The 11,980-nt window shown below is 55.1% G+C and overlaps 1 protein-coding gene across 2 annotated transcripts; it reads right to left on the bottom strand.

Annotated features, from left to right (window-relative positions):
* Positions 1-761: 761 nt before the first annotated feature.
* ANGPTL4 (angiopoietin like 4) lies at positions 762-11,154 on the bottom strand. Of its 2 annotated transcripts, XM_032169544.2 has the most exons (8): positions 11,114-11,154; positions 10,284-10,735; positions 8,873-8,983; positions 8,617-8,734; positions 5,602-5,715; positions 3,812-3,907; positions 3,441-3,722; positions 762-1,283 (listed from the first exon to the last, which is right to left on the bottom strand). In XM_032169544.2, the coding sequence occupies exons 2-8, from the start codon at positions 10,599-10,601 to the stop codon at positions 1,102-1,104; spliced, it is 1,221 nt and encodes a 406-aa protein (XP_032025435.1). In that variant the 5' UTR covers positions 10,602-10,735; positions 11,114-11,154; the 3' UTR covers positions 762-1,101. The 2 variants fall into 2 exon arrangements, with proteins under 2 accessions (XP_032025435.1, XP_032025436.1); XM_032169545.2 differs by lacking the exon at positions 5,602-5,715.
* Positions 11,155-11,980: the final 826 nt, after the last annotated feature.

Here is an 11,980-nt window from a genome sequence, read left to right as displayed (position 1 = left end):
TTTTTTTTTTTTTTTTTTTTTAACAAAACACAGATGTAGAATTAGAGCCTTCAGGGGTGGGTGCAGTGGTGTTCACACCTTTAATCCCAGCACTTTGGGAAGCCAAGGCAGGAGGATCCCTTGAGTCTGGGTGTTTGAGACCAGCCTGGACAACAGAGTGAGACCCTACCTCTACGAAAAAAAAATTCTTTTTGTTTTGAGATGCAGTCTTGCTCTGTTGCCCAGGCTGGAGTGCAGTGGCGCAATCTCGGCTTATTTGCAGCCTCTGCCTCCTTGGCTCAAGTGATTCTTCTGCGTCAGCCTCCGGAGTAGCTGGGACTACAGACGTGCACCACCACGCCCGGGTAATTTTTGTATTTTTTGTAGAGACGGGGTTTCACCATGTTGGCCAGGCTGGTCTCGAACTCCTGACCTCAAGTGATCTGCCTGTCTCGGCCTCACAAATGGCTGGGATTACAGGCACGAGACACCGTGCTTGGCCTTGGGAAATATGTTTACATGGACTTTGTTCACTTTTTAAAACAAACTGAGGGTAACTTACTAGATCTATGAACTAAAAAAAAAGAAAAAAAGAAAAAAAAGGAAGAAAGAAAACAAACAAGAACAAAGAACAAAGTGTTCTGAGGTTGCTTTTATTCCAAGAACTCTGTGAGCTCCGCCCAGACACCATTGGCGCCTGCTTGTGTCCCCAGGGGACCTACACACAACAGCACCAGCACCATGAGGGCACTCTCGACCCACACGAGCCCTGGTCCCCCTGTCAGTCAATGTGACTGAGTCCGCCATTGAGGCCAGTCTGGCCGGCCCCAAGTGGTCCCTCTGAGTCCCCAACTCCCTGGCCAGCAAGGAGTGAAGCTCCATGCCCCTCGGTCCACGCCTCCAGAGTCTAAGCATATCCTGCAGCCTCGATCTCAGGAGGCAACGCATGCAGCCCCCCGCACTCAGAAAGGGGGCTTCTCCAGTCATGCTCTTCTTCTCCGTCCACAAGTTTCCAGATGGCCCCTCCTTGGAGCCCCTGCCCAGGCAGGGAGTGGCCACATCCTCGGGCAGAGCCAAGAGTCACCGTCTTTCGTGGGCCTGGGACCAGGCCCAGCCAGGACGCTAGGAGGCTGCCTCTGCTGCCGTGGGCTGGATCAACATGGTGGTGGCCTGCAGCGGGTAGTAGCGGCCCCGCCAGGTCTTCCAGAAGATTCCCTTCTTAAGCTTCTGCCGCTGCTGTGGGATGGAGCGGAAGTACTGGCCATTGAGGTTGGAATGGCTGCAGGTGCCAAACCACCAGCCTCCTGCCGGGGTCAGGGGAGAGGGAACATGGTCAGGTCTTTGAGCCACCAATGGGGCTGAAAGGAGATGGTGATAGGGTTGAGGATGAGGCAGGTTGGGGACCAGGCTGGGCTTTGGACTTGACTTTTTTTTTTTTTGAGATTTGAGTCTTACTCTGTCACCCAGGCTGGAGTGCACTGGTGCGATCTCAGCTCACTGAAACCTCCGTCTCTCAGGTTTAAGTGATTCTTCTCCCTCAGCCTCCCGAGTAGCTGGGATTACAAGCGCCCACCACCACGCCTGGCTAATTTTTGGTCTTTTTTTTGAAACTGAGTCTCACTCTATCGCCCAGGCTGGAGTGCAGTGGCACAATCTTGGCTCACTGCAACCTCTGCCTCCCAGGTTCAAGGGATTCTCGTGCCTCAGCCTCCTGAGTAGCTGGGATTACAGGCACCCGCCACCACGCCTGGCTAGTTTTTGTATTTTTAGTAGAAACGGGGTTTCACCATGTTGGCCAGGTTGGTCTCAAACTCCTTACCTCATGTGATCCACCTGCCTCAGCCTCCCAAAATGCTGGGATTATAGGTATGACCCACTGCGCCTGGCCTAATTTTTGTATTTTTAGCAGAGACAGGGTTTCACCATGTTGGCAAGGCTAGTTTTGAACTCCTGACCTCAGGTGATCTACCCACCTCGGCCTCCCAAAGTGCTGGGATTACAGGTGTGAGCCCCCAGGCCCGGCCTTATTTTTAAGTTAAAAAAAAATTTTTTTTTGAGACAGGGCCTGGCTCTGTTGCCCAGGCTGGAGTGCAGTGGTGTGGTGATGGCTCAATGCAGCGTCAACCTTACAGGCTCAAGTGATTCTTCTACCTGGGCCTCCCAAGTAGCTGGGACCACAGGTGTGAGCCACCATGCCTGGAGTTTTTCTTTTTCTTCTGAGGCAGGGTCTCACTCTGTCACCCAGGCTTGAGTGCAGTGGCGCAGTCTCAGCTCACTGCAGCCTTGATCTCCTAGGTTCAAGAGATCCTCCCAACTCAGCCTCCCAAGTAGATGGGAACACAGGCATGCACCACCATGCCCAGCTAGTTTTTTGTATTTTTAGCTGAGATGGGATTTCGCCATGTTGCTCAGGCTGGTCTCCTGGGCTCAAGTGATCCACTCGCTTCAGCCTCCCAAAGTGCTGGGATTACAGTGAGCCACTGTGCCTAATTTTTTTTTTTTTTTTGAGAATTGCTTGAACCCACGAGGTGGAGGTTGCAGTGAGCCGAGATCGCACCACTGCACTCCAGCTTAGGCAACAGAGTGAGACCCTGTTTCAAAAAAAAAAAAAAGAAAAAGAATCCTGTGGAGCACCATTATAAAGATGTTTGTGGCCGGGCATGGGGGCTCACGCCTGTAATCCCAGCACTTTGGGAGGCTGAGGTGGGCAGATCACTTGAGGTCAGGAGTTCAAGACCACCCTGGCCAACATGGTGAAACCCCATCTCTACTAAAAACACAAAACAATTATCTGTGCATGGTGGCAGGAGCCTGTAATCCCAGCTACTCGGGAGGCTGAGGCAGGAAAATCACTTGAACCCAGGAGGCGGAGGCTGCAGTGAGCCAAGATCACGTCACTTGCACTCCAGCCTGGGAGATACAGTGGGACTCCGTCTCAAAAAATAAATAAGTAGGCCGGGCGCGGTGGCTCGCGCCTGTAATCCCAGCACTTTGGGAGGCCAAGGAGGGCAGATCACGAGGTCAGGAGATCGAGACCATCCTGGCTAACACAGTGAAACCCCATCTCTACTAAAAATACAAAAAAATTAGCCAGGCGTGATGGCAGGCACCTGTAGTCCCAGCTACTCAGGAGGCTGAGGCAGGAGAATGGCATGAACTCGGGAGGCGGAGCTTGCAGTGAGCCAAGATCGCGCCACTGCACTCCAGCCTGGGCGACAGAGTGAGACTCCATCTCAATAAATAAATAAATAAGTAAATAAACAAACACATAAGTAAATAAAAGTAAAGATGGTCAAGACCCTTTTCAGGATGGGAAAATAGTGGCCTAATCACACACATGGCATGTAAGGAAGAGGTGGGGGCAGGAAACAGATGCAATGTGGAGTTGAAGGCAGGACAGAGCAGCAGAAAGATAAGGAGGGAAGCTGCTGGCTGGGTGTGGCATGGCAGGGCCTGCTCACCAGAGAGGCTCTTGGCACAGTTCTTGTCCCTGCGGAGGTCATGATCCTGGTCCCAAGTGGAGAAGGGTACGGAGAGGCCACTGGGTGGGACAGTGGTGGCGCCCAGCTGGCCAGCCACGGGCGCAGTGAGCTGCAGGCTGTAGGCCGTGTCCTCGCCACCCAGGTGCACAGAGAACTGCAGCGACTCGGCGTTGCCATCCCAGTCCCGCAGCTGCACGGCCATGCGGCTGTTGCGGTCCCCCGTGATGCTATGCACCTTCTCCAGACCCAGCCAGAACTCGCCTGGAGTGGGAGAGGCCACTCCGTGAGGCAGGGCCACTTCTGAGGGTCCCTCTTCCTCCCCTGCCTCTGTCCCCGCTAGAAACACCTACCTTGGGGATCCCCGAACCCTGCCTTGTAGGCTTCCCAGGGCCGGTTGAAGTCCACCGAACCATCGTGGCGCCTCTGAATTACTGTCCAGCCTCCATCTGCCCAGAAAGGTACAAGGTCACCAGGAAGTCCCTCATCACAGAGGACCCCACTCCCTCATCTGGCTGCCAAGCACCAAACCCCCTCCAAACCCAGGAAGACAGCAGCTCCCTCACTCATCCCTGGAGGACTCGAGGAGGGTGGGTCAGAGGGAGGAATATTATGGGCTGGCCTTGGAAAGATCTTTGTCCCAAGAACCCAGCAGGGACTGAGTGTGGGGGGTAGTAGGCAGTGGAAATCTGCAAGGCCTCTCTGGGCCAGCTGAACTGGGTCTTCCTCTGCAGTTCTCAACCACAAAACCCTGTGTTGTAACCTCTTGTAATGGAAAGGACTTCTTCTCAATGGAAAAAAAAGCTGCTTTTTTTTTTTTTTTTTTTTTAGAGATTCAGGCAGGAGTGCATTGACAGTTCCAGTCACTGCCTCTGCCTTTGGGGTCGGGGTCTTGTCTTCACCCCACAACAGTGAAACACAGGCACTGCCACCACCCCGGGTAATGTTTATGTTGGTAGAGTAGGTTTCACCATGTTGGCCAGGCTGGTCTTGAATCCGACCTCAAGTGATTGCCGCCTCGGCTTCCAAAGTGGTATTCAGGTTAACCACCGGTCAGTTTCTCACATTTTTTTTTTTTTTTTTTTTAGAAACCAGGTTGGAGTGCGGTGGCTATTCACAGGTGTGATCACAGCTCACTGCAGCCTTTAACTCCTGGGCTGAAGTGACCCTCCTGCCTTGGCCTCCCGAGTAGCTGGGACTACAGGCGTGTGCCACCATGCCCAGCAAGGGCTGAATTTTATTTTATTTTGTTTTCTCTCCTTTTTATTTTTTTGGTGGGGGGACGGAGTCTCACTCTGTCACCCAGGCTGGAGTGCGGCAGCATCATCTCGGCTCACTGCAACCTCTGCCTTCCAGGTTCAAGAGATTCTCCTGCCTCAGCCACCTCAGTAGCTGGGATTACAGGCGCACACCACCATGCCCGGCTAATTTTTGTATTTTTAGTAGAGACGGGGTTTCACCATGTTGGTCAGGCTGGTCTCGAACTCCTGACCTCGTGATCTGCCTGCCTCACCCTCCCAAAGTGCTGGGATTACAGGTGTGAGCCACTGCACTTGGCCTTTTTTGTTTACTTTTACAAAACTTTTTGTAAAGATGAGCTCTATGTTGTCCAGGCTGGTCTCGAACTTCTGGACTCAAGTGATCCTCACGATAGGCCTCCCAAAGTGTCGGGATTACAGGTGTGAGCCACTACACCCAGACAAGGGCTGCATTTTAAAGAAAAGAGGCCAGGCGCAGTGGCTAATGCCTGTAATCCCAGCATTTTGGGAGGCCAAAGTCGGCAAATCATTTGAGGTCAGGAGTTTGAGACCAGCCAGACCAACATGGTGAAACCCCGCCTCTACTAAAAATACAAAAATTAACTGGGTGTGGTTGCTCGCACCTGTAGTCTCAGCTACTGGGGAGGCTGAGGCTGGAGAATAGCTTGAACCCAGGAGGCTGAGGTTTCAGTGAGCTGAGATCACGGCATTGCACTCCAGCTCCAAGGGCAAAACTCCGTCTCAAAAAAAAAAAAAACAAAAGACCAGCCTGGGCAACATAGGAAGACCCTGCCTTTAATTCTTTTTTTTGCTTTGTTTTCAATTTAAAGAAAGACAACAGGGCCTATGGGGAGAGGGGCCCCTGGTGGGCTAACACACCCTACCTGAGGTCATCTTGCAGTTCACCAAAAATGGCGGAGACCCCTGAGGCTGGATCTCAAATAGTCCACTCTGCCTCTCCCCATCCTCGAACAGCTCCTGGCAATCTCTGGGCAGCCCTGAAGGGAGATAAAGTGGAGAGCTGAAATAGGAGGGCAGCCCCTGGGGGGGTCTCAGGAGCCAGGCATATATGGGGGCTTAACAGTGGATGCCCAGGGAAGTAAAAGGCAAATCTGATCTCATGACCACCTCTCTGCCATCTGCCTAACCTCTTCCATGGCTCCCTATGTCCTTCCTCAGCATGGTCCACAAGGCACCCGGAGGACCAGCCCCTGTGCCCATCCGCCTCCTGCCATGCTGTACCCACACCCTCTCTGGCACACCGTGGGAAGGCTTTCTTCCCACCCTTGTACCACACACCATCCTGCCCTAGGGACTTTGCACATGTTGTTCCCCCTGCCTGGGACTCTCTTTTTTTGTTTTGTTTTTTTTTTTTGGTACGGAGTCTCGCTCTGTCGCCAGGCTAGAGTGCAGTGGTGCAATCTTGGCTCACTGCAACCTCCGCCTCCCAGGTTCAAGCAATTCTCCTGCCTCAGCCTCCGGAGCAGGTGGGACTACAGGCACGTGCCACCACGCCCGACTAGTTTTTGTATTATTAGTAGCTATGGGGGTTTCACCATGTTGGCCAGGCTGGTCTCGATCTCCTGACCTCGTGATCCGCCAGTCTTGGCCTCCCAAAGTGCTGGCATTACAGGTGTGAACCACTGCGCCCGGCGGGACTCTCGCCTTGCCTCACCCCCCGACCAGGCCAGACCTCCCCAAATGGGAATTGAGCAATGACTTCCCACTCCTGGACACTGGGGTCATCTAGTGGTCTCTCCTCTGACTCAGTGGAGGCTCCTTTAGGCTGGGGACAAGGAGCAGCTCTGCCCACAGCCTGGCACCAGCATCCACACAGGCCCCAGTGCATAGCAGCTGCTCAGTAAAGACTTGAGGAATGGGCCGGGCGCAGTGGCTCATGCCTGTAATCCAGCACTTTGGGATGCGGGCGGATCAGTCAGGAGTTTGAGACCAGCCTGGTCAACATGGCCAAACCCCATCTCTAGTAAAACATACAAAGATTAGCTGGGTGTGATGGTGGATGCCAGTAATCCCAGCTCCTTGGGAGGCAGGGGCAGGAGAATCGCTTGAACCCGGGAGGCAGAGGTTGCAGTGAGCTGAGATTGAGCCATTGCACTCCAACCTGGATGACAGAGTGAGACTCTGTCTCAAAAAAAAAAAAAAGACTCGATGAATGAATAAAAATTAGCTGGGCGTGGTGGCGGTAGGCATCTATAATCCCAGCTGCTTGAGAGGCTGAGGCAGGAGAATCACTTGAACCCAGGGGGAGGCAGAGGTTGCAGTGAGCTGAGATTGCACCATTGCACTCCAGCCTGGGCAACAGAGCGAGACTCTGTCTCAAAAAGCAAACAAAAAAGACTTGACAAATGAATGAATGAATGAATGAATGAGGCAGCAGGTCCAGAACGGGGAGGAAGAACTGTGCTGAGCAGGAGCATCTCAGAGGCTCTGCCTGGGGTCCCAGCTCCTAAAGGGAGAGGAGGCAGGGTTGAGGAAACAAAGAGGGAGGGAGGAGGGGAGGATGGCGTTGAGCACGTCTGGAGGCTCAGATGCTCCAGACTGGAAGGAACCGCCCCCAGCCCAGCCGGAAAAGTAGGGGAAAAGTCGAAATGAGTCTGCACGGTGGGGGTGGGGGCAGGCCCAGAGTGACGAGGAAGACGCTTTCCGGCTCCTCAGGCATCTCCCCTTTCCCCTACTTTCCTCCCATCCAGTAAGGATGGGCACGCGGCCAAACCACCAGTGTGGCTTCCATGAATGCCAGCTGTTTGCCTTCCCAGCTCTGAACTTTCTCCTACTTGGCGGGCCTGAGCCGAGTCTGGGAGTCCCGAACCCACAGAACCCCTGCCCCTTTCCACCACATTTCCCAGCCAGGACTTGTGCCTTCCCCCATCACTCTCCAGAAGCCCCTCATCCTGGGATGGTGGCTTTGGGAGGGTGGACAGGACCCTGACCACGCTCAGATGCCAGCCTGGCGGGGTTGGGGGCGGGCGGCGCAGAGGTGGGAAGGAGCAGGAGCTTGGGGAGGAGAAAACCCTCAGGTCTACAGTGCTGGAAACCTGCCACTGACCCTAGGGTGTGAGAGGGGGATCCAAACTTTCACCGAGTTGGCTGTGGACAGCCACAGATGCAGGGAAGGACGAGGACCACAGGGAAACCGTGTGGAGCCCTGAACTTAGAGTGAGAACCGCGAGTCTGCGTCGGACACACGTGGACGTGCTGTGGTTCGAGATGAATGGAGATTTGGGAATAAAGCACCTACTTACAACTTGTGGTGGCAGCAAAAGCCCACTGTCTGCGGCAGGGAGGGGGCTGGTGGGGGTGGGGAGGGAGGAGGAGAACAAGAGAGGGAGGAGGAGAACAAGAGAGGGAGGAGGAAGAGGGGTCAGGGACCTGGAGCATTGGATTTGTAAGACGCAAGAATGTTTCTGGCCTGGGAGCTGGGGGTTCCCAGCCCTAATTCCCACCTACCCCAAGACAGTGTGGAGGGCCCAAATCTACGAACACTCCTACCTGGCACCCCCTGCTCCGTGACACCCTCCCCTAGAAGGTTCTAACCTTCAGGATGGCACCCCGAACCCCATTTCTACCTTCTCCAGCACCCCTGCAGCTCAAGTCCCTCAAGAGCTCTCTTTCTCCACCTCTGTTCCAATCAGTGACCAGCAGGGCTTCAGGGACAGCCCACTGGCTTGCAGGGAGAGGGGTTGGGTGGCCTGGCTGGGCCAGGTCAGGGCTGGGGAAGGAGGTGCTCCCATCAGCTTTGGCCCAGAGACTGGTGGGCCCACAGGGACTCCGGGCCAGGACATCTTCTCCTTAAGGTGGACCTGACAAGGAGAGGACCAGCAATGGCAAGTGGCGGGGTGGGGGTGGCCACCGGAGGGCATCGAGGGCCAGACACTCACGGGGCAGGCGGCTGCCATTGTAGGCCGGGTCAACTGGCTGGGCCATCTCAGGCAGCCTCTTTCTTCGGGCAGGCTTGGCCATCTCATGGTCTAGGTGCTTGGGGTCCAGGAGGCCAACCTAGGATGGGACGGGAGGAGGGTGTCAGGTCCTGCCTGGCCCCACATGCCCACCCACAGGTCCAGTTCTCACCACCTCCCTCCCCACCTGGGGTCCCAGCTATCAGAGGGACCTTTACTCCCTTGATCCTGGGGTTACCTGGCTTTGCAGATGCTGAATTCGCAGGTGCTGCTTCTCCAGGTGCCGCTGCTGCTGGGCCACCTTGTGGAAGAGTTGCTGGATCCTGCTGTTCTGAGCCTTCAGTTGTGTCTGGGGAGGGGTGAAAACCTAGGTGAGGACCCAGCTTGCCTTCCCCAACCTCTTAATTCATCCACTCATCCATCCTTCCAAATCTCCATCCGCTGAGGTCAGGCAAGGGGGTTTATCTTTTTTTTTTTTTTCCATTTTTTTCTTCTCTTTCTGTCGCCCAGGTTGGAGTGCAGTGGTGCTGTCACAGCTCACTGCAGCCTCCACTCCTGGGGTCAAGTGATCCTCCTGTTTTCAGCCTCCCGAGTAGCTGGACTACAACAGTGCAGCTCTATGCCTGGCTTATTTTTTATTTTTTCAGACAGAGTCTCGCTCTGTCACCCAGGTTGGAGTGCAGTGGCGCAATCTTGGCTCACCGCAACCTCTGCCTCCCAGACTCAAGTGATTCTTGTGCCTCAGCCTCCCAAGTAGCTGGGATTACAGGTGCCTGTCACCACACCTGGCTAATTTTTGTATTTGTATTTTATTTTATTTATTATTATTATTATTATTATTTTGAGACGGAGTCTAGCTCTGTCACCCAGGCTGGAGTGCAATGGCATGATTCCGGCTCACTGCAACCTCCGCCTCCCGGATTCAAGTGATTCTCCTGCCTCAGCCTCCCCAGTAGCTGGGATTACAGGCACCCACCACCACGCCCCGCTAATTTTTGTATTTTTAGTAGAGGTGGGGTTTCACTGTGTTGGTCAGGCTGGTCTTGAACTCCTGACCTCAGGTGATCCACCCGCCTCATGCTCCCAAAGTGCTGGGACTACAAGCGTGAGCCACCGCGCCTGGCCTTATTTTTATTTTATTACTATTATTTTTTTGAGTAGGAGTCTTGCTCTGTTTCCCAGGCTGGAGTGCATTGGTGCGATCTCGGCTCACTGCGACCTCCGCCTCCCGGGTTCAAAAGATTCTCCTGCCTCAGCCTCCCAAGTAGCTGGGATTACAGGCATGCGCCACCACGCCAGACTAATTTTTTGTATTTTTAGTAGAGACGAGGTTTCCCCATGTTGGCCAGGCTAGTCTCGACAGCAGTTGGAGGCTCCGTGAGCCACTGCGCCCAGTCATTTTTAAATTTTATTTTATCTTGTGTGTGTGTGTGTGTGGAGAAGAGATGGAGGTCTCGCTATTTTGCTTTAGGTGGTCTTGAACTCCTAGCCTCGGGCGAACCTCTCTCCTCGGCTTCCTAAAAGGGAGCCCATCCCTTGAGGCAGGAGACCCCAGGAAGCCACAGTTGCGCACCCCGCACTCCTGTCCATACCCTTTCAAGCCAGGAGAGCCACTAGGGGTGCGGAGAACCAGCCCTGGGGACACGTACCTGCAGGCTGTGAAGGACCTCAAGGTCCACCCGGCTCTCAAGGGCTAACGGGAGGGCGGTGGACCCCTCGGTTCCCTGGCAGATGGACCCGCACGCGCTCAGGCGCCGCTCCAGCGCGCTCAGCTGACTGCGGGTGCGCTCCGCGTGTTCGCGCAGCCCCTGGCCGAGCTGCAGGAGTCCGTGCGCCAAGACATTCATCTCGTCCCAGGACGCAAAGCGCGGCGACTTGGACTGCACGGGGCCGCCCTGGGCGCTCAGCAGCACGGCAGTGGCGGCGCAGAGCATCAGGGCTGCTCCGGCCGTCGGAGCACCGCTCATCCTCTTAGGTAGCCTGGGAGCGGGGATGCGGGGACTCTCGGGGACGCTGGGACGCTCGGGGACGTTGGGGTTCCAGGTGCGAGGATTGGAGACGCGGAGGACCAGGGGTAAGACCCGCTTGGTTGCAGAAGCCGCTGGAAAGAATCGGATCACAGCTGTGTGAGGATCTGCTCAGCTCGGCTTCTCCCCGCCGCGCCGAGGACGGTTTTTATAAGTTTGGGTGCGGAGGGGGCGGAGGAGCCTTGGAGGCGGGGTGCGGGGAGTGCTGGGGGCAGGGCCTGTGGCCGGGGGTGGGGTCCTGTCCTCTGGAGGCCTGGTAGTCTGCGGCCTGGGGGATGCCCTGGGGGTGCAAAACTGTGGCTCTCCCGACCCCGCTCCAGGCTCAGGCCGGCCTTCCTCTGCGAACCGTGGGAGACGTGACTCTTCTTTCCCCCACGGTGCCCGCCTCTAGTGTGGAATTCCAAGCCCCCTATTCCTCCCCCGCCTTGCCCAGTGGCGGAGAGGGCGCACACCTGAGTTCAAGACTTCCAGGCCAGCCTGGCCAAAATGGTGAAACCCAGTCTCTACTAAAAATACAAAAAAAAATTAGCCAGGCATGGTAGTGCGCGCCTGTAGTCCCAGCGACTCGGGAGGCTGAGGCAGGAGAATCGCTTGAACCCGGGAGGTGGAGGTTCCTGTGCGCCGAGATCACGCCATTGCACTCCATCGTGGGCGATAGAGCCAGACTACGTCTCAAAATAAAAAAAAAAAGGAAGGAAGGAGGGAGGGAGGAAGGAAGGAAGGAAGGAGAGGGAGGGAGGGAGAGAGAGAAGAGAGAGAGAGAGAAAGAAGGAAGGAAGGAAGGAAAGGAAGGAAGGAAAAGAAAAAGAGCTGAGTTCAGCGGAGTGGGCGGGAAGCCCGGAACTCACCAAAAGTCCTTGCCTTCCGGAGGCTTCCTGTGACCTCCATCCCAAGACCAGGAGAGACTTCTCTGGGCTCACATGTTCCTTCCCGTGAAAGGGTTCGTCATCGCGGCTGTGTTTATGAGATTCTTTGACTTCCGTTTCTCCCCTGAGCCCGAAATTATGAGTGCCTTAGCGGCAGGACTTGGATCAGGGCCTCACCCCCATAGCCTAGCGTCTGCCATCAGGGTCTTCAATGTCCTGAGCTTTGCCTATAATAAAGCAGGAACTTAGAGAACAGAAAGAGGAGACACAAGGAAGGGAGGAAGCCAGGGCAGTGGCCCATGCCTGTGGTCCCAGCTACTTGGGAGGCTGAGGTGGGAGGCTCGCTTGAGCCCAGGAGGTAGAGGCTGTAATGAGCCACAGTGGTGCCACTGCACTCCAGCCTGGGCAAGAGAGTGAGACCCTGTCTCTAAAAAAGAAATAAAATAAAAGTTT

Source organism: Hylobates moloch, unplaced genomic scaffold (assembly GCF_009828535.3).
Source record: "Hylobates moloch isolate HMO894 unplaced genomic scaffold, HMol_V3 SCAFFOLD_12, whole genome shotgun sequence".
NCBI classification, from domain to species: domain Eukaryota; kingdom Metazoa; phylum Chordata; class Mammalia; order Primates; family Hylobatidae; genus Hylobates; species Hylobates moloch.
This window is presented reverse-complemented; position numbering and strand designations above follow the sequence as displayed.

Coding starts and splice junctions, on each gene's coding strand:
- ANGPTL4 (XM_032169544.2), bottom strand. CDS start 10,601: ATGAGCGGTGCTCCGACGGCCGGAGCAGCCCTGATGCTCTGCGCCGCC. Junction 8,984..10,283: donor AGGTCCTTCACAGCCTGCAG/GTACGTGTCCCC, acceptor ACCCCTCCCCAG/ACACAACTGAAGGCTCAGAA. Junction 3,723..3,811: donor AGGGTTCGGGGATCCCCAAG/GTAGGTGTTTCT, acceptor CTCCCACTCCAG/GCGAGTTCTGGCTGGGTCTG.